Genomic DNA, 19,587 nt, shown 5'->3' with positions numbered 1-19,587 from the left:
GTCAGTGTTGGCCGGGGATGGATTTCATTCCACGGACCAACCATCTGGAAGAGCACAAGGCCAAGACAGGGGAAAAGTAGGGTCTTCAAAGGCTTTACCTGAAAAACATATAACTAGCAAGGCTGAGTATACTAATACTCAGCAAGGCTTACCCGGGATTGGGTATACTTTAGCCCATAACTAGACTCATGAAGGCATTTCAAGGGTTCATGGTTTATTTTCAGCTGAAAAGCAACAAAGAGTATAACCTACTTTCAAGTTTTACCTTTCAGATTCTAGCTTGATTAGCCATTCTAGGTAAGCACCTATACTAAACAGGAAAGATATAGATTATCATCCATCAAGATTATTCCATCAACAATTACACTTTTTACTCGATGTGGTAAAAGGGATAAGCAGTCTCAATCTTCGTGAGAAGCGAACGATTCTGAATCGAATTCAACCTTGCAAGGTAAACCTAACACACACGCTTGGAACATCCAAAGATCGTTCTGAAGCAACCGTTTGCCTCTCATTCCAGGTCGTGGACAGGCCACCACAAGCGACTGCAGGACCGTACGCACACCCAATGTGTACAAGACATACGTCTGTAGCGCGACTACAAAACCCGTATTCCTGTCTGCCATGCAGAACGTACTCCCACACGTCAGTGCGTGTGAACATAAAATAAAGATCGAGTGGTGGGAGGTATGTCCATTTGCCGGGCCGATTGGTTACTAGGCTTACCGCTTTACCATATTTCACGGCATGTGGTTAGTACTGTTCAAACGCTTAGCCACCACTACCACACATATCGACCTTATCAACTTTTAACGAAACAGACAGGGTAAACTTCCAGATCATGACACAGCACATGACCCTGTCCGTCATCCTTATAGTGGTTGCAGAATTGTAAACAAGCAACTCCTATATCGCGCGAGTGACAGGAAATCACCCGACTTCTACCGGCCTTATTAGCGGAGCATCTATCCGATAAGGACTCAGGAGCATTACATTGGATTCCTAGTATCCATGCATCTGGGGTTTCATTACAACTCCTAGACTTAATGCATAAGTATAGATAGATAGACATAGATTGCAGTGTAAATAAAGTAGTGGGTTATGTCCGGGGCTTGCCTTTACTGGTGGGGCCGAAGACAGAAATGTCAAAATCTTCCGAACTTTGGTTCGGGCTTCAGTTAATCCCTTGGTGACGTTCACTTGGTCTTCAGAAACATCCTCTGCAGACTCCGGGGAGATCTCGTAGGTACCGTTGCCGAAGTAGTCGTATCTACATGTAATGCAACATTACATTCAAGTGTGCACACAAAACTATTTTACTTCACAACAAAGTTGCAATTCAACATTCACTTAACATATTATTTACATAACAACCAAAAAGATTGAACTAAACTTAGATAGAGCTTTAAAGAAGCACTAATTAGAATCGGCTACTTGTTGAGGGTTACAACAGAGCCGATTAGAAACAACGGGGGTTTAGCTGATTGATGTGCTTAGGTCGTGTTTAATAGAGGCATGTCTACTGTGCTATCTTACTGATCTAGGGTTGTGTACTTTGGTCTGGGTAGTCGACTGAAAGATGCATCGGTTTCCCAATTGATCAGTGAAAGCATCGATTACTCTAGCAGAGGGATGATTCCTAAAGCAGTTGTGTCTTAATTGAGATGTGCTTAAGTGTTATCCTAGGTAACTAGGTGTAGTTGTATCAGCTTTATTACGTCAGCACAACAATTGAGTGATGTACAGCCGATTGGAGTGTGGTTGAGGATATGTGACCGATAGATATATAGCCGATCTCTCAGTCGATAAATCGGCTAATAGAAGTGTGTGGATAAGGATGGGGAAACTAAGCATCGATCGGCCGTATTTGACCGATATGGAAAAGCAACCAAAATCGGCTTGGGTCGGCCGATGGCAAGAACCCTAAGATCGTGTGTGTCTCTCCGATACATCGACTCTGTGCAGTCGATGTAGGACAAAACAAAAGAATTGTATCGGCACTAGCCGATACTAGAAAGGTAACAACCGTATCAGCTAACCAGCCGATGGTAGAAGTATCGACTAACAGCTGTTACACAGAAATATCCTAGACTCAAGGGAAACGGATGCTTAGCGGCTGAACTGATAGCCAACGCTGAAGCATAGCCGCAGAGATGCATAAGCTAAGCAGCAGATACACACAAACTAACAAGGATCCTTTTACGAAAAGGATCTTAAGAAAACGGCAATCAAGACAAGGTTAAAGTCTTGATGGCAGGGATAAGAGCACTCATATGAAAGGGTTAACTAAACATCACACATCTCTATTTAAGACATATATTCTATGGCTTATTTTTCAGCTATAGTACAAGCATACAATATAAGGCACAATGCAACATTCATTCCCTAACATTTGACCTAGACAATTAGACCACACATCAAAGACTTTTAACTCATGATCATAACATAAAACTTGTAGATTTTGACCTAAGGATTCAAACAAAATCGTTTTTGTATTTTTATGAACTTCTTTCAAAAATCTATGAAATGTAGAAGTTCACGGATTTGAAATAAAGAAGACTCTGAAAAACTTACAGAAAACACCCTAGAACTTTCTAAATCAAAGCAATTAAGTCCCTGGTCGGGGAAAACAAAGAACGGGAAGATAACGACGATATTCCGGCAAAAGGGATCGCCGGTATTAGAAAGATTCGGTGAATCAGGGCAAACCTTGGGGTAGCCTTGGTTGTAGAGGAGAACGGGTGAAAAGTGAATTCCCGTGGCGAACAGGATCGGCGAAGAGAAAAGCTCGACGATGACGAGATTCCGTGGATGACGAAGAAGCTTGCCGGGAATTGCAATGGGTGAAGGATGGCCCGAGAGGTATTTCTCACGGTGATCCATGGTAGCAGTAGTCGACTTTGCCACCGTGATGATGTTCTAGCGAAGGAATCCGAAAAAGCTCGATAAGAGGGTTCACGAGCTTTCTGGATACGTTGTGGTCTTGCTCGGATGATCGATGAAGGGTACGAGCTGCTGGATGTCGTAGACTCAAGGAAGAAGCCAGTAGGGCTGGATTGGTTCGCTAAGCAAACTCCTTCGCGAACCTCAGGGTTTTCCTGCTCACGGGCTAAGCCAAAGCCTCCACTGCTCATGCGCGTGTGCTGCAGAAACACGGTCGGCACACCCGCGTAGCCTCCTGCAACTCCGCCGCCCTCTCCATCTGTTGTGACGCCATCACGGTCGGCCTACCACCGCTGCCGATCTTGCGCTGCGTGTCGAACCCGCGCCGCATTACTCCTGTTCTAACCGCCTTGCACTGCGTAGCTGCTCCTTCCGAATTTGCCGCGCTATAATCGCCGCCTTCGCTTCGCCGCTTCTCCTTCCAGCTCGCTTCGCCATAACCACTCCTCCGCCTCTGCTGCTCCTCTACTCTCTTGCGCGTGTCTTTGTTGCACGCACGTCCACTCCCTGCTACTTCTCTTCCTCCTCATCTGCTGGACCCGCGTTCGCCTCGGCCTTATCGCGCCGCACCTGCGCACCGTCGCCCTGTACACCGTCGCAACATCCGCCCGACGGCGTCCTGCATCCTTGACGCCTCGCCCAGCAGCAGGACCCTCGCGTTCTTCAGCACTGCGCGCATCGGCATTTCGTCGAACACCTTAGCTGCGTCTTCGATACGCCACCGCGTTCCCGCACCTTGCGCAAAAGCTTTCCATCGCAACTCCTCCTGCGCGTGCCGTCGCTCGGCACGTCGTTGCCCTACATAGTTACTTCTCTTCTCCTGTTGCCGGACCCACGCTTGCTCCGGCCTGGCCATGTCATTCCCGCGCACGCCTGCGTCGCGCTGCCGCACCACGCCGAACCGCAGCCGGCGCTGTCAACTTCCGCACCCGCACGCGCCGGTACTGCACCAGCTGCGCGCCCACCGGATCCATGAGCGCCCGAGCGCCTCCTCACGTGTGCCTGCACGGCTACCCGACGCCTCCCTCCACGCCGCCTGGAGTTGCGCTGCCCATCTCCCGCTCGCGCCAGCACCGGCCTGCTCGTCCCACCTGCGCGCCGGCTGCCTCGGGCCCACCTGCAGAGCAGCTGCACCAGCGCCACCCACGCCAGCCGAGCCGCCCAGCGCGTGCGCCGCGCTCCGCCCGAGCCGCCGCGCCGGCTCGCTTGCGCTGGCGCCCACCGCTCCGCGCGCCTGTGCGCACCTGGGCCGCGCTCGCCCGCGCGCCGATCCACCGCCTGCCCGCGCGCTACCCCAGCGCCGGCCGCCGCTCGGGGCCGCTGCTGCCTGGATCCGCCCGAGCCTGGTGCTGTGCTGCTCGCCTGACTTGGTGCCGCGTGGAGAAGAGAAAAGGAGGCAGGGAAAAGGAGATGCTGCTGCCAGTGAAGGAAGGAAAGAAGGATAGAGACGCCTGAGAGAAAAGAAACAGAGGAGAAGGATGAACAGATTTCACCAAGGACTTATGCGCAATTTCAGAAAACTATAGGGACCTATTTGTAAAGCAAAATTTCCCATTGATTTAAAACCCTAATGAAGAAATGCCCAAAACGAAAGTTGGAGAATTTTTCGAACTCTACAACATTGCTTTAGGGCTCAAGTTCAAAAACTCAAAACTTATATTTTTACACATGCATTTTTAACAAAAGTTGGATTTGAATTACTTTTGTCCTAAAAGTGTAATTCATAAAATTTCAGGACCTAAATGCAAGCATTTATGACACGTCATGATGAAGGGATAGACTCATCATAATAATTGGATAGACATGTCATAATGACTTGCACCTTTTACACTTTAGCCCTGAGCAATTTTGAAAATTACTCTTATAAGTCAAACACTTACATAAAAGGACTGGTCCTTTTATAAAATTACATAAATACCCTTATTTTCACCACTTTACCCAAAATTTTTACATATTTCAACACACACATTTCAAATAAACTTTTGGACCATTATATATTTTTTACAAGGGATAAAATAAGAAGAACATGTTTACAAAACAACCTTTCACTTATTTTGAAGATACCTCCTATCCAAATACATTTTGCAAAAACAACCCTAGGATTTTCTGTAATTACCAAAATTTCCTTTTTACTTGCACTTTAAATTTTCAAAATCTTCACACAAACACACATGAGCTTTATACTAACAAACACATAGTTCACACTAACAAAATATATTTCTAGCATTGCAAGTACACGAACTGTCACATATACTCATTGCATCCCGAAAACTCTGTCATTATTTCCAGACCCACAAGATTGTGATGGTGACCTCCTACCCTTTGAGGGCCATCCTCCACAATTCCAACGCCACGGGCAACATCGCCAAGTGGGCAGCCGAGCTTGCTGGTTTTCAACTCGACTTCCAGCCTCGTCACGCTATCAAGAGGCAGGTCCTCGCCGACTTTGTTGCTGAATGGGCACCGACACCAAGTGTCCCAGGGGGTCCGTACTCTTGTCGAGGGCACCCCTAGTGGCAGAGGCGGGGACTGCGGCCCTAGCTGCGATGGTGGTGGTGGCGGCGTTGTGTGGTGCTGCGGTGTTGGCGGCGTTGCCTGGTGCTACGGTGTGGGCCGTGGTGGTGGAGTTTGTTGTTGCGGTGAAGACCGCCGCGCCTCCTCCGGTCTCCCCTACGGCTGCAGGCGTTGTGACGATGGTGGTGGAGCTTGGGTGCTACTCTGCCCCCCGGCTCCGCCGTCTTCTGGTGCTTGGGGGCCGGCTCCCCCACGAAGGATCCGTCGCAGCGGCGGAGCCTCCGTGATCTGGCCTCCTCCTGCTCCCGGCTGCTCCGGGTGGTGGCCGCTCCCCGCGCCTTGTCGTACTTCTGGGTCGGGATGGAGCCCACGTTGTGCTTGTGGCGACGCTCCAGCTCCGGCACCTTCCCTTTCCCCTTCCCGGCGGGTGCCGGACCTCCGTGGCACGACCCGCTAGGACCCTGGTCGGCGCGTTGCTGGCGGTCGGGCGAGGTGCTGGGGATCTGGATCCCACGATTGGGGTCACCTCCCTCCTGCCGGACCGCCAGGCCGCCCTCGTCGAGGGTCGGCATCAACGCCAGGACCACCGACCGCATTGCCTGGTCTTCGCACAGGGTCTTGATCTCCCTCGGGAGGACCAGCGACTCCGGGGTGTACACTTCGCTAGTCATCACCCGGATCGAGGCCTCTAGCTCCGCGCTGGTCAGATTTGTGCCGAGCCCGCATACGATCCTGCAACATTCGTTCGACCCGGTGAACATGAAGGCCATCCTGGATCGTTGTTGCAGGGGAGCAATGCAGCGCCTCAGGAAGTCCCCCACAACCATCATGGACGTCAGACCACCCCTCACCAGAGTTTTCACCCGGACCAGCACTGGGTCGAGCTCCATCGGTAGGGACGGCCTGACCTTCCAGCAGCTGCGGTCGCTGAGGGGCCCTTCCGTCGGCAGCTCCAGGCGATCGTTAGCGTCGGTCATGGCGATGATCCAGTCATCACGTCAGTCCTCCCACTTGGCGCTGGAGAAGGCGCTGATGTAGGAGCCGGCCATCCCATGCCGGAACTGGAAGTATTAGACGCCGATCTCACGCTTGCTCCTCCTTGACCCGACCAGGGCATAGAAATGCCGGAAGATAGCGATGCAGGGATGAACCCCCACGAACATCTCTATGAAGTGGGCGAAGACGGCCACGGGGAGGACGGAGTGGGGGGTGAGGTGCTGGAGCTGGAGGCCGAACTCCTCCAGGAGCAGAAGGAAGAAGGGGGGGATTGGTGGCACCAGCCCGCAGGTGATGTACGAATTGAAGAGGACGAACTCCCCCGCGACTTGGTCGTTGAGGGAGCTCGAGCCTGCTCGGATCTTCCTGTAGAGCTCCGGCGAGGTCCACCGCAGGAGGTGGCGCACCGCGTCAAGCTGGCTCTGGCGCTGAAAGCGGCGGGGATGACGAAGCAAAGACATGGCGGTGGTTGCTGCTTTGTGGGGAATTAGATTGCAAGGAGGCGGAAGAGGAAGAAACGCCGGGCGCAAAAAACAGATCGCAAATGTGCGTGTGGGGATAAAGGGGCGCTGCGGCATCTGGAGAAGGCAAGTACGAAAAGATAGCCGATCCCTGCGGCGCATGTCTTTAAGTAAAGCTGCTCCCCCTTTGAAATCCGCGGCAGCCAAGGAGAAGACAAGGAGTCGCTCGCACGAGGCTCTCGTCTCTCACCCTCTATGATTGGTGGGCCCAGGCCCGCCAGCCAAAGGTGTGATCGCTGGAAGCGGGGTAAAGAGTTGAATCCGAACCGCCAGTGCCGCGGGACGGGCTCGAATAAGATAAGAAGCTGAACCGTCTGGCGCGCAGAACGCGGACGGAGGACGACCCCTCAGGGATCCCGAAGGGGAGGATTTGTCCTTCTTGCCCCTGCATGACGGGCGCAAGCCGTCCACCCGGCGCAACGCTAGGGTATGGCCACACCTGCGGGTTCGTTCCTCACCCGAGGTGGGCCCGGGGGCCTCTGTCGTACATACGGACAGGGGTACCTCCTGCTAGGTTGTCCAGCTCTGGCGTGTGCGCCAAGCGCATCGTGGTGGACGCACTCCACCACATGCTCGGCCGCCTATCCTCGATCATCGCGGGCTCTACCCGCCAGAGAGTCATCTGACAGAGTGTCCAACCTGATGGGTACAAGGTTATCCGTGACCTCGACCTTGGTCTTTGGGTGACGAGGCGTACGGCCCGGGCTTGACAGCTGGGATCATGGTCTCCGGATCTCCCTCCGTGCTCTTATAGGTCCGGTGCCTCCACGTACCCACAAGGACAGGGTGCTCGGGAATGGCCTCCACAGGCCCGGACCCCCCAGGGGGTTCCGGCGCCGCCATGTGTGGGAGCCAGACCCCTATGGGCCTGTCCACTCGGACTGGCCTCGGGGGCCCGGACCTCCCTTCGCTCGGGGAAAGGGTCCGGTGCCGCCACGTGCCGCCAAGGAGGTGACAGCTAGGCCAACCCTATCACATGCCCGTGGCAGAAGGCTTTCTGTGGGACGCCAGCCCAACTACCGCATTAAATGTGGGTAGGAGGGCTGCGCGTGCCCAAGATAGGGCATGGCCTGCCCACTGACACATTGGGCTGGTATGCTGACACCACGGTAAGCCCGCCTGTTTCCGAGGCGGCGCGTTGTATCACTAGGCTCGGTGCGCGGGCACGCGTCGTGTAGTCACATCACAGCGCCGCGCGCGTGAGCAAGGGGTAATGATGGTCTGCTGCAGGAGAGCTGAGACGTGCGCTGGCACAGTGTGCACGGAGGCGACGGCGCGGCGGGTCAACGCAGCCCCTTCGCCTGTCAGAGGGTACTAACCCAACAGTGGCAGCATGTTTTCCACTGTGCGTAACACTGACCGCAGGCACTGTGCCGATAAGGCGGCACATGACCATACCCTGGCTGTAGATACGCACATCAACTTTTCGATCGAGGACTACAGGAAGGAGCTGAAGAGTCTCCAGTCTGTGCATTATTTAATGTAATGCCGGGCCCACCTGTCGGGGCCCCGCTCAGTGTATGCACTCCTTTTAGCCTATAAAAGGGAGAGTGCGCTCGTTAGAACACAAGGCTCCTGAAGTCTCCTAGAAGCTCTTTTAGGCTCAGACAAGAACTCACAAGCAATATAGCACACAAGTGGACGTAGGGTTTTACGCTTCGGCGGCGTGAACCACTCTAAATCTTCATGTCTTCTCCGTGTTCATTCATCCTTTGATGAAGCGTTTCTAGATTTTCCTTTGATCAAGCGTTCCTAGATCTTCCTTTGATCATGCGTTCCCAAACTCATTCTAAGCTAGAATTAGGCGGGTGCATTTCGTCATCCGGCTGGAGATTTACTCCAACAACTTCCTTATTAATATAATAATAGATAGACGATGCGCATGACCTGCTCGATGTGAGTAAGAGGCGTCTCGTCCGTGGCTAGCTCCATCGCGTGTCGTCTCCATCCAGTGCATGCGCGCGGAGATCCCAATTATGTGACCCCCTCCTCGTTAGTGTACTTCTCATCGGCATCTGCGGCAGCACGCTGAATGTCACCATCTCTCCTGGGCACGATCAGATTGGTGGCTGTTAACGTCCAGCGAGCAGCTAGCTAGCCCGGCGCGCACGCGCGTGGTCGTGGCGGCCGGCAGCGGGCTCCGATCCCCGTCCCGGCGGCGCCGTTCCCCGAGGCGACAGACGTCCTGCCGGGAAAGCGCCCCGGCACGGCGCCGCGCGCTCCCTTTGCGGCGCGCGTAACGTGTCCTGTGCGAGGGATGACCGGATGACCACGACAGTGCCCACCAGCAGGCTCCAGCGCCGGCGCCCGCCGGCATGATCGCAGCCACAATCTGGCGAACAGTAGATATGCTGTGCGCGCGTGGGCAGTTGAAGTACTTGTTTCTAGATCCTGCACAGTCGCCACTTGCCAGGAGGAGTACTACGTGTGTACACGAAGATTATTAGTAGTATCAGCTTGAAGTACGAGTAAACAAAGCTGTGGACATGTTCACCCGGCCAACCGCGCTGTAGTCCAACAGTGACGTAATCTGGGAAACCCCACAAACCAAAGTACCAAACCAGTCGCTTGTGCACCAAGCACCAAGGGACAACAAGCCTATACTTTGATCTCTTATTGTTGCAAAGTTAACTTTTCCTGCGGAAAATAATGCAAAAATATCTTTAGTCGCCCCCCACCAGCATTTGTTTCTTTTTTTTGGTAAAGGAAAATCTATGTAATTTCCGGCCCATTCCAAAAGCGCACAGGAGATATTGCAAACTAAGACGGCGAGAGCAAATGCTTCCAACATGAGAACGATTTTTATTTCTCATCTTCCAACCAGAGCATGTCACAAGTGACTATATTATTTGTAGCTAGGGGTCTAGGACCTATATCAGTAATGGTCTAATAATGGAGACCAAGCTCGATCAACTCATCAGCTTGCAGTCAAAAACTAACCTGGATAATCAGAACCGTGCCACATCTTTCCCAAGAAGCACGCAAAAGCTTGCGTGTCCTCGCTTTCCGTCGAAGAGCCGCAGTGTCACTTCCAACCAACAGAGGTTGTCCACTGAGATCAATTATACATGCTTGGTGATGACCAACTGACCATTTGAAGGAGACGTCTCGTCAACAAATAAGCACGTCAATCCACCCTTCCTTCTTTATTTGTTGGTTTTGGCAGGGTTTGTCAAGTCCCATATTGCGCTGCTGAGCTGTTCTATGCTCCTTCCGGTTTGTAAATATCTATAGTTTTTCCTTTTAAAAAAGATCTATATCTTTTGTATACGCGTATTCAACATATTTTAATTTTCACCTCAATATCTCCTTAAATATTTCAAAATAACTTTTGAAAATGGTATTGCTAGATTTGCCTTCGATATATAGTACACATTTCCTATGTTTTAAATGCGTTTAATACTAATAACGTTTGGTAAAAATTGTGCTCGGTGCGTGGTGACTGGTGAGTGGTTACCGCATCGCTGTCCGACTCGGTAATTGTTTGAAGACCGGATGGAGGGAGTAGATGATTTGGACGCGCAGGCGTGGGGGCGCCGTGCGTGCATGGTTCATGCACCGCCTTCGCACCCCGCCGGGCGAGCTTTACTTGCTGGCCGTCCGTTCCCATTCGGGACGCAGTGCCAGTTGCTAGCTGGAGAGATATGGTGGTGCGTGCGACTTTTGAGGCGGTATTCCCACGTTGGCTATTATTCGGCCATGCGCGACCCGGACCGAGGGGCACTTTCAGGGATGGTCGTGTTCTTGGAGGCCAGCCAGCCATCGTGAGCAGTTGGTGGTGATGCCTTTGGTGTGGTCTGTGGGCGCTGCCTCGGGTGATGTACGCTGCCACCTATCTACTACCACGCCAGGCAAGAACTAGCTACTGCTACTCCGTAGTGGACTGGTCGTAAAAGCGACGAACGCGCTATGCACATCGACCGCCGATGTCCCGCGCGTTCGCGTGGATCGGGAATATCTAGGGATGCGAGTTATATTTATTTTAGATTATCAGATTGATCAAAAGATTTGCTAAAATAAATTAGAATGTTATTATGCGTAATTATTTTAGAAGGAGCGCGTGCACTTGAGAAATAAGTTAGGATGATATACTATCGTAATTATTTCGCTAATCCATAAAATATCATTGAGTATCCATTTACATCCCAACGCACACAGCGGCACGACAACGCGTGTGAGTGCACGCTGCACTGCACTACTAAGTACTACAAGCTAGTGCACACGCCGTAGTGCGCCGCGTTCCGCGAAACATCCAGGGGGCGTGCACGTAGTAGTTTTTATTTGTTTCCCGCGTCCCTTCGACCGATAAAGGTGTCCGGCCGCGCGCGGGTTTGACCAGCGAACCAACATTCCCCTCACGGGAGCACGTAGAGTAGTGTACTAGTACACCAGGCCAGGTAGTACACGGTGCGTGCTGGATTCCTTTTGTGCATCTCGCTCGATCGCTTTACAGTTCTCGGACGGAATAAAGAAACCGCAGGGGGCGCCCCGGGTCTCCGGCATACACACCCCGATTTCCTCTGCACGTAAACCCTTCTTTTCTTTTTCTCGGATCCTGAAGCGGCGATGCTTCCTGCTGCACACGTTGCAACTTGCGGCCAGCTCCGCGCCGTTCTTTCTTTCTTCTTCGAGTTTCGCGCCACCCGTGAGCTCCCCGGGAGAATCACGGATCAAGTTTCGGCTCTCGGTGATGCCAGAGTCAGATTTGTTACAGGAGTTCACGAGAGGAAGAGAGCGGCAGAGAGCAGTCCTAAACTAGCTCGACGATCCACCCAGCTAGACCAGGCACATGCCATCGCCGGGGCTCCAACATCTCCACGTCAGGAGGAGCATTTTTGGAGAGTGCAAGTACAGTACGGTGCATAGTATATTACGTCGAGGTGTACGTGTACCCGGTCCAGCTCTATCCTCAAATGGTCAGATCTGGTATTCCTTCGGCAACACGGTCAATGCGACCGGCCGGTCAGCCTCGCACCCTTGGAATCTCAGAGGAAGGCAGTTTCGGGATCGGAATGTCTGTCGCGCGCCCGTGCATGTGTGCGCACCAGCCACCGGGCATGCATTTCTGGCAGGTGCGCAATACAATAATTGGGAGCAGCAGCAACACCACCGCACTGCTGATGAGCTGCGGTAGCGAATGCGAACTTGTTTATTGGAAAGCTGTCTGAAACCGTGAGGAAGATTTGACCACGGCGCGCCTGTTCAGTTGTTTATGGGATCGAAGCGAGCGCGCCCGTTGCCGGTTGCCCCGACCCCAACTGGCGAGCCAAGCAAGCGTCGCGCTGCCCGAGACCGGCAACCCGCCGTCGGCGCTGCTGGCACCGTGCCTTGTCAGCCTGCCGGCGGCGCCGCTGCTCGTCTGCGGTTTCTATGTGCTCGTCCGGTCGGATCGGCGGAACATGCGAGACACGGACGCGGATTGCGGATTCGAGCGAGCTCACGAGAGCCTGCCGTATGGCCGCGAGCAGGGATGGACTTGGACCATCGAGCCGCCGATTATTGGTGCCTCTAGAGCCGCCGCCTCAGCAAGGCGAGGCATTGCTTCCCAGTTCCCAATGCTGTGCTTGCCTAGGCGAGCTCAGCGCATCGCAGCTGAAACTACGAGAGATGCGCTGTGGGCTGGACAATCGCCCACCGGGTCTACATGTAAAATGAATTTATTTTTCACTGCTCTGAAGGAGTACCATCTCTTTACCTGCTCTGACTCCGATCTTACCACTTGCCCACTTTAATTACCGGGCGACCTGTTCCGCAGCTAGCAGTGCTTATCCGCTAACTAGGGCGTCAAACGATCGACGGTGTGGGGCGTGGCGTGGACTAATGGGGCACGTATCGTGTGGACTGTGGGGACCCGACCCGGACCCTGAGCGCCACCACACATAACCGCCTTTTCCCGGCGACACAGCCGCCTAATTCCCGGCGATGGCTGCTCCAGCGCCGATCTCTGATCCGGTGATCCCCCGCGGCGACAGCGGGAATAATTCAGGGAGGCACGGGAACGGGGTGTGAGGAAAAGCCTGACAGCGTCACGGCCGGTGCCGTTCGGACCAGACCCAGCCGCGCCGGTTATTGATGAGCCGCGTCACCGACCTGCCGAGAAAGGATACGGGATCGCGGGCAGGTTCATCTCATCTCAGCTGCTGCAGTGCTGCGTCGTCCCTAACCGAACACCATCTGCGACGCTACACGCGCCCTGGTCTGATCCGGTCCGGTCTGCCCCGATCGGTGGCCGGCGCCGGTCCCGGCCGCCGTTAACGGGAGGAGCGGGAGCTAGGGCCGGAGCCGGGCTCCGTGGGGTACGGCCATTGGCCGACGTGCGGTCGCCTCGTATGCGCTTCTCGTTGAGCCATGCATGCAGCGGCCGGCCGGGCCGCCACTGCCGGTGGATCGCGTCCTGACACGTCGCGGCCCGGCCCCCGACCGCCCTGGCTCCATCGCCACCATGCACCCAGCGCGAGTCCGACCCGATCCACCCCACGATGCATCCTTTTCCTCCCCCTGTCAGCTGGGCCCCGCCGGGCCACCTCGTCACGGCCAGGTGCCGCCCCTTCGCTCCGGGCGCTTCGCCGTCCGCCCCCACGCCCCCACCTCCGCCCTCCCCGGCTGATCTATATATAGGCCCCCACGAGCCCTCGCACTTCTCCCCCACATGCACTTGCTGCAAGCAGCCGCAGTACACACCCACGCACACCACCTCGACTCGACATCCCCTGTTCTCGGCGTGCCTGCCCTGTTTCGAGCTCTGCTCCAGTAGCTCGCCCCCGCGTGCCGTACAGACCAGACCAGACAGCCATGGTGGTGCTCGCCAACCCGCCTGTCGTCGACCAGATCCCGCTCCTGCGGTCCCCGGGGCCCAGGGACAGCTTCGCCGCCGTGCCGGTCGTCGACCTGTCCAGCCCCGGCGCGGCGCGGGCGATCGTCGACGCCTGCGAGCGCTTCGGCTTCTTCAAGGTCGTCAACCACGGCGTCGCCGCGGCCACCATGGACCGGGCCGAGTCCGAGGCCGTCAGGTTCTTCGCGCAGGCGCAGGCCGACAAGGACCGCGCGGGCCCGGCCTACCCGTTCGGGTACGGCAGCAAGCGCATCGGCCTCAATGGCGACATGGGGTGGCTCGAGTACCTCCTCCTCGCCGTCGACTCCGCGTCGCTCTCCGACGCCTGCACCGTCCCCTCCGCCGCCGCGTTCCGGTGAGTACTCATGCCGGCTTAGCGCAGGCAGGCCGGTGCAGCCGTTTGTGTACGGGCACCGACCACCGAGCTCTTGAGCCTTCCAGGCGGCAGACATATCGACTGACGCCGCGCGGCTGCTCTTGTCAATACAGGGCCGCGCTGAACGAGTACATCGCGGCGGTGCGGAAGGTGGCGGTGCGCGTGCTGGAGGCGATGGCGGAGGGCCTGGGCATTGCGCCCGCGGACGCGCTGAGCGCGATGGTGACGGAGCAGGGGAGCGACCAGGTGTTCCGCGTGAACCACTACCCGCCCTGCCCCGCGCTCCAGGGCCTGGGCTGCAGCGCCACGGGCTTCGGCGAGCACACCGACCCGCAGCTCATCTCCGTGCTCCGCTCCAACGGCACGTCCGGCCTGCAGATCGCGCTCCGCGACGGCGCGCAGTGGGTGTCCGTGCCCTCCGACCGCGACGCCTTCTTCGTCAACGTCGGCGACTCACTTCAGGTGCGCGCCTTGACACGTGCCACTAATTTGTTTTTGTGTGTGTGTGTGTGGCCCTCTCGATTTTGCGCACTCGCTTTCTACAGTCCTGCTCCAGCAAGCTAGATTCTGCGGTGATGTGGAAACTATTAGAATTTAGTGCACGCATTGTGAACAAGTCAAACTGAAACGGCCACACACGGAGTGCCGGCCAGTCACTGCAGAGCCTTGAGCTCACATCACCATTAAAATAAGCCAAGCTTTTGCTCACCACCGCAGCTTACCTTTTGATGGCTTGATCTGTCTGACAGATTACATGCTGGTGTGCGTGTACGCAGGTGCTGACCAACGGGAGGTTCAGGAGCGTGAAGCACCGGGTGGTGACCAACAGCCTCAAGTCCAGGGTTTCCTTCATCTACTTCGGCGGGCCGCCGCTGGCGCAGCGGATCGCGCCGCTGCCGGAGCTGCTGGGGGAGGGCGAGGAGAGCCTGTACAGGGAGTTCACGTGGGGCGAGTACAAGAAGGCCGCGTACAAAACGAGGCTCGGCGACAACAGGCTGGCCCAGTTTGAGAAGAAGTAGCGGCAGCAGCCGCGCGCGCCGCTGGGCGGGCCGGTCAAGCACCAGCAGCTTTTTTACGAGACAGCCAGGCAGGCAGGTAGCTAGCAGCTCCTCCAGGCGCCGGCCGGCAGCAGCATATGCCGCGCATCATGGGCATGTAGACGACGAGGAAGTTACCTGCGCTGCAGGTTCGGGATGATGGCGAGGTAGAAGAAGATTATACTTCCATAAAAGATGCGGATGTGTACAGCTGGGGATCGGCCAGTAGTAGCTAAGCTAAAGCTAGTAGGTGTAGTAGATCTTTGTGGTGGGTCAGTGCAGGGTTTCCGCTAAGGTGCTAACGACCTGTTTGCTGAGGTGGGGCTACTTGCCTGTTTCGGCACTTGCTGGATGGCCAGGGCGGGCGATGCGCAGCCGCCGGCAGCTAGCGCTAACCGAAATAGCATGGTGCTAAGGGACTGTCCTCTCTCCCTAGCTTTCACATGAGCTTTCTGCTTGTGCGTTTGGTGTGTTTTTTTTTTTGGTTTTGTTTTTGGACCGGGAATGGGTGTATCGTGGTGTAAAGCACTGTAAATGGAAGGATCTGTGTGCCTATGTGGACCTCCTGTTTGCCTCTTACACTCGACCTGCAAATGCTCCATCCATCCACCGATCGCTTTCGGCCAGTGGACTTCCCTGCTCGCTTTTTGGCCGCTTGAATGCGCGCGATGGTAACATCTCTGTTGGAGCTTAATGGGCTCCTTTAACGCGCCGGCCGGCCGGCCGGCTCCCTCACTCCTCTTTTATTGCTTCGCTTGACGCAGCACTTGATCCCGTTGCCACTTGCCACGCACTGTAACTGCGCGCGGATATGCCCGTCGAGCAGGCGGCACCCCTGCGATATTCCCTGCCTCTGTAGTCCTGATGAGGCAGATTCAGTATGAATCAGCTAGACAACCTAACACTATTTGACCTCAAAAAAAAAACAACCTAACGTTAAGCTCTTGTCGACACCGTGGTGTCATTCGCTCACGTATCGAAGGCGCGCGGCGCCATGGCCCATCGGCGTACGTGCTGCACCGCAGCGTACGGCTCCCTCTCGACCGATCGCGAACCGAAGGGGACGGGGGCCCTGGCCTGGGGAGCCGGCGGGGAGGAGAGGAAGAGGAGCCGCGGCCTTCGGGATCGGACAGAGCCACAGAAACCTCGCGCGCGCTCGCGGGAGGGGGGACCGCCTGGAGCCTAGACTGGGACCCGGACAGCGACGCGCTGCCTGGCCGCTGGCCGCGCGCAGCGCGCTGAGCGCTGTGCCCCCTTCCCGGCCCCGGCCAGGCCAATAGGGAACTGCGGCGACCGGGCACGCGCATGTGGCGGCTCTGGCGGTGCCAGCCCAATCCCTGCAGCCGCGAGCTGCTGCCCCTGCCCCGCCGTGCCCGTGTGGTCAAAGGCCCAAACCGCGACGCGGCTTTCAATTCACCAGCGTACTTACGTTCCGCGCACCACGTCGCCCAATTAAAACCGCGACGCGCCGTGGTGGCGTGCGGCACGATCCGTCGTCCTGCCGTGCCGCACCGGTACCAGTGGTACACGGGCGTGCAGCGCGCGCGGCGGCCATAGAACACGCCCGAGCTGGGGATCGAGAGGCAGGAGATAAGGTGCTCGCCTCTTGCATGCATGGCAGGCGGCGCTGTCGAGCAGGGCATTGCTTGGCCGCGTCGTGCTCCGCAGCTTAAGCGCGTGTTTGGTTACCTGTATCTCCGTTGGCCAGACTCAGTAGATGCAGTAAGGCTAGCTAGATCCGGCGGCCGGGCGAGCCGGCGAGGCCGCGAGGGGGACCCGGTCCTCGAGGAGTTTCTGGATTCGGACGGGGCCACGCGGACTTATTGCCGCTGCCCTGGCATGGCACTAGCAGAGCAGCTGCTGTAGGAGCACGACGGGGACGGGGGGTGCTAGGGTAGTAGCGGGGCCTGTGACATGCTGGTCTTATTATATCCACTATTGATGAGCCACTGCTGCCATACCGTTTCCAGCAAAGAGACGGGCGGCATTTTTGGATAGCGAGCAGTATACACTCCTCTCGCCGGCGCGCATGAGCCACGGAGGATCTCCGCAAAGCCGGTAGCCTGGCCCCGTCTCCAGCTGCGCCGTATGGCGTCGCGTTTGGACATTGGTGTCGTTGGCTCGCTCCCAAGCTGAAGCTTCTGCTCCTGGCGATTTTGATACCAGCTGGATATCGTCAGGCCAGACCGTGTCGGCCGGGAATCCTCCCGGCTCGGGACGCGCTGGGCATGGCACTGACTGCACAGGGCGCGGGGCACGCGCAACGCGTCGTGCATGATGCTTGCGTAGGGCGTTGTGCGTGCGCTGGCATCCAAATCCAGATAACCCACCCACCTGAATCAGCAGCGGCGATCCATCGTCGACGATGCATGCATTCATTCTTTCATAATTTCATTACACACGTACGGTACCACCGTGTTCTACTCTGTTCTGCCCCCCCCGGACGCAAACGCGCGGCTAGTGGGCCGCAGCTGCCGGAGGTCCGATCGGCCCTCCTCGCTCGCGCGCGCACGTACACGCACGCGTACGGCGGCGGTTGGCGGAGGAGGGAGGAGGAGAGAGGAGTGTTGGTGCCAGCCACACGCACGCACGTTACCGTTGCCGCTGCTCCTGTGCTTGCTTGTGTCAGTCACTCCTGTTCCCAGATGGGCCAGGATGGCCACTTGGGCCCTGCGTGTTTCGTGCCATCCGGGACCTGTGGGCCTCCAGCATTGCACCAGAACTGACTGGACGGAGTTGCGAAATCCAGCAAAGGATCGGGCCAGCCCTTTTTTTGGTGGTGGGACGAGGGGCCGCTACTGGGCCAGGAGCCCAGGCCTTGTTCCTCCCCCCTGGCCTCAACAAATATCTCTCTGTCTGCTCAAACGGCAAGGGGACAGTTTCCTTCGCCATCCCACGTCAACCTGCGTCTAGATTAAGTTCATGTCCCCCTCTAATCAGGTTCATGCACCTTAATCAACCTCGTAATCACGACCCAAGTCTTTGCAGAAGCAGTGAGCGCGGCTGCCTTGTCAGCTGGGGTCCGGTTTGCATCAGGTAGGGCGCGGCTGGGGACTTTCAGTTGTCATCTGAAAAATCGTCTCGGGGAAAATGATGCAGGTGCATGCATTCTCTGAACCACTGCTGAAGCAGCGAAGCCTGCCTCTGCATCACGGCATCAGCGGCAGCAGCAATGCTGCAGGCCATGGACCGAGCAGAGAATATCTGGTTATTAGCTCTTAATTATTCTCAAGGGCTGCAGTCCAGAACGTGAAAAAAATAAATTATGGGCTGGCTGGCGGGGCCGCAGGACACCGGATCAGGAGGAGAACGTGCACAATAAATTATCGGGGTGGCTGTCGAGTGGAATATAATCTCCGGTGATCTGCCCTACTGATCCCTGCCTGCCCAGCTATAGAATGGAAAAGGTTTGGTACTAGGCACGGCGCTTCAGCATATTTGCAAAGCTAAACTCTGGATTGGTTAGTGTAGCTGAACACTTCAAAAACATATCTCAAGAACTCTAGTACCCAACAGCAAAACGACTTCAGGTTGCCCAAGAATCCAAACTTGACGGTGCTTGCAAATTCAGGAGCCGCCACTGAGACGTTGAATGCATGACAAGCACAGGGATTACAGAATCATTTTGCTTGTTTTGCACCTCACCTGGTTCATGCGAGTTTGTCAGCAGTATTAAAAAGAACCTGCATGGTTAACTGACGATTATTATTTTGGAGAAGAGGAGTTAAGACCCTGATGTGTGGTGCATATGGTATGCAGCAGGCAGGGGCGAGCGTCATTTCGGAATCTGGGGCGCGGCGCCATGCGTCCTCGCACCAGCGCTGCTACTAGCTAGGGCTGTAGGGGTGAGCCTGAGCCACGGGCAGCCGAGCAAGAACAGCTGCATGCGCTACCTGCCGAGATGCCACGCTCCTTCCATTTGGGGATACTCGTGGCAGCGTCGTCGGAGTCGTCTTCTTCAGTGAAGGCCAAGGGGCCTGGCAACAGGCCCCGCGGCGTGCCCTCACCCTCACAAGTCACAAGCCAACGGCAGTTTCACGGGCCCGTGCCCGCTGCTCCGGCATGACATGCGAGTGGCCAGTGGGCAAATAATTTCGCTTCCGGCATGCGGCAAGTGTCAGCTCGCCATCCGAGATCTCAACCAGGCAATCGGCGATGGAGCAGCCAGAGCCAGCTGGTACAGTACAGAACAACCAAGCCCACCCGTGCGGTCACGCTTCTACGTAAACAGTGGCACCTCTCTTCCCGACTCCCGCACGGCTCATCCATCCAGAGCTCACTGCTGTTTCACTTTCACCCGCCGGTCGCCGGACCACGACGCATCCCTCCTCCACCCGATCAAGCGGCTCGACGGCCTTGCGACCTGCG

The 19,587-nt window shown here is 56.1% G+C and overlaps 1 protein-coding gene across 1 annotated transcript; it reads left to right on the top strand.

Annotated features, from left to right (window-relative positions):
• Positions 1–13,628: 13,628 nt before the first annotated feature.
• LOC112893860 (gibberellin 2-beta-dioxygenase 3) lies at positions 13,629–15,824 on the top strand. Its single transcript, XM_025961375.1, has 3 exons — positions 13,629–14,161; positions 14,296–14,644; positions 14,959–15,824. The coding sequence occupies exons 1-3, from the start codon at positions 13,767–13,769 to the stop codon at positions 15,199–15,201; spliced, it is 987 nt and encodes a 328-aa protein (XP_025817160.1). The 5' UTR covers positions 13,629–13,766; the 3' UTR covers positions 15,202–15,824.
• Positions 15,825–19,587: the final 3,763 nt, after the last annotated feature.

This window comes from Panicum hallii, chromosome 5 (genome assembly GCF_002211085.1).
Source record: "Panicum hallii strain FIL2 chromosome 5, PHallii_v3.1, whole genome shotgun sequence".
Lineage (NCBI taxonomy): Eukaryota > Viridiplantae > Streptophyta > Magnoliopsida > Poales > Poaceae > Panicum > Panicum hallii.
The sequence above is the reverse complement of the archived record's forward strand: the minus strand, read 5'-3'. Positions and strand labels throughout refer to the sequence as shown.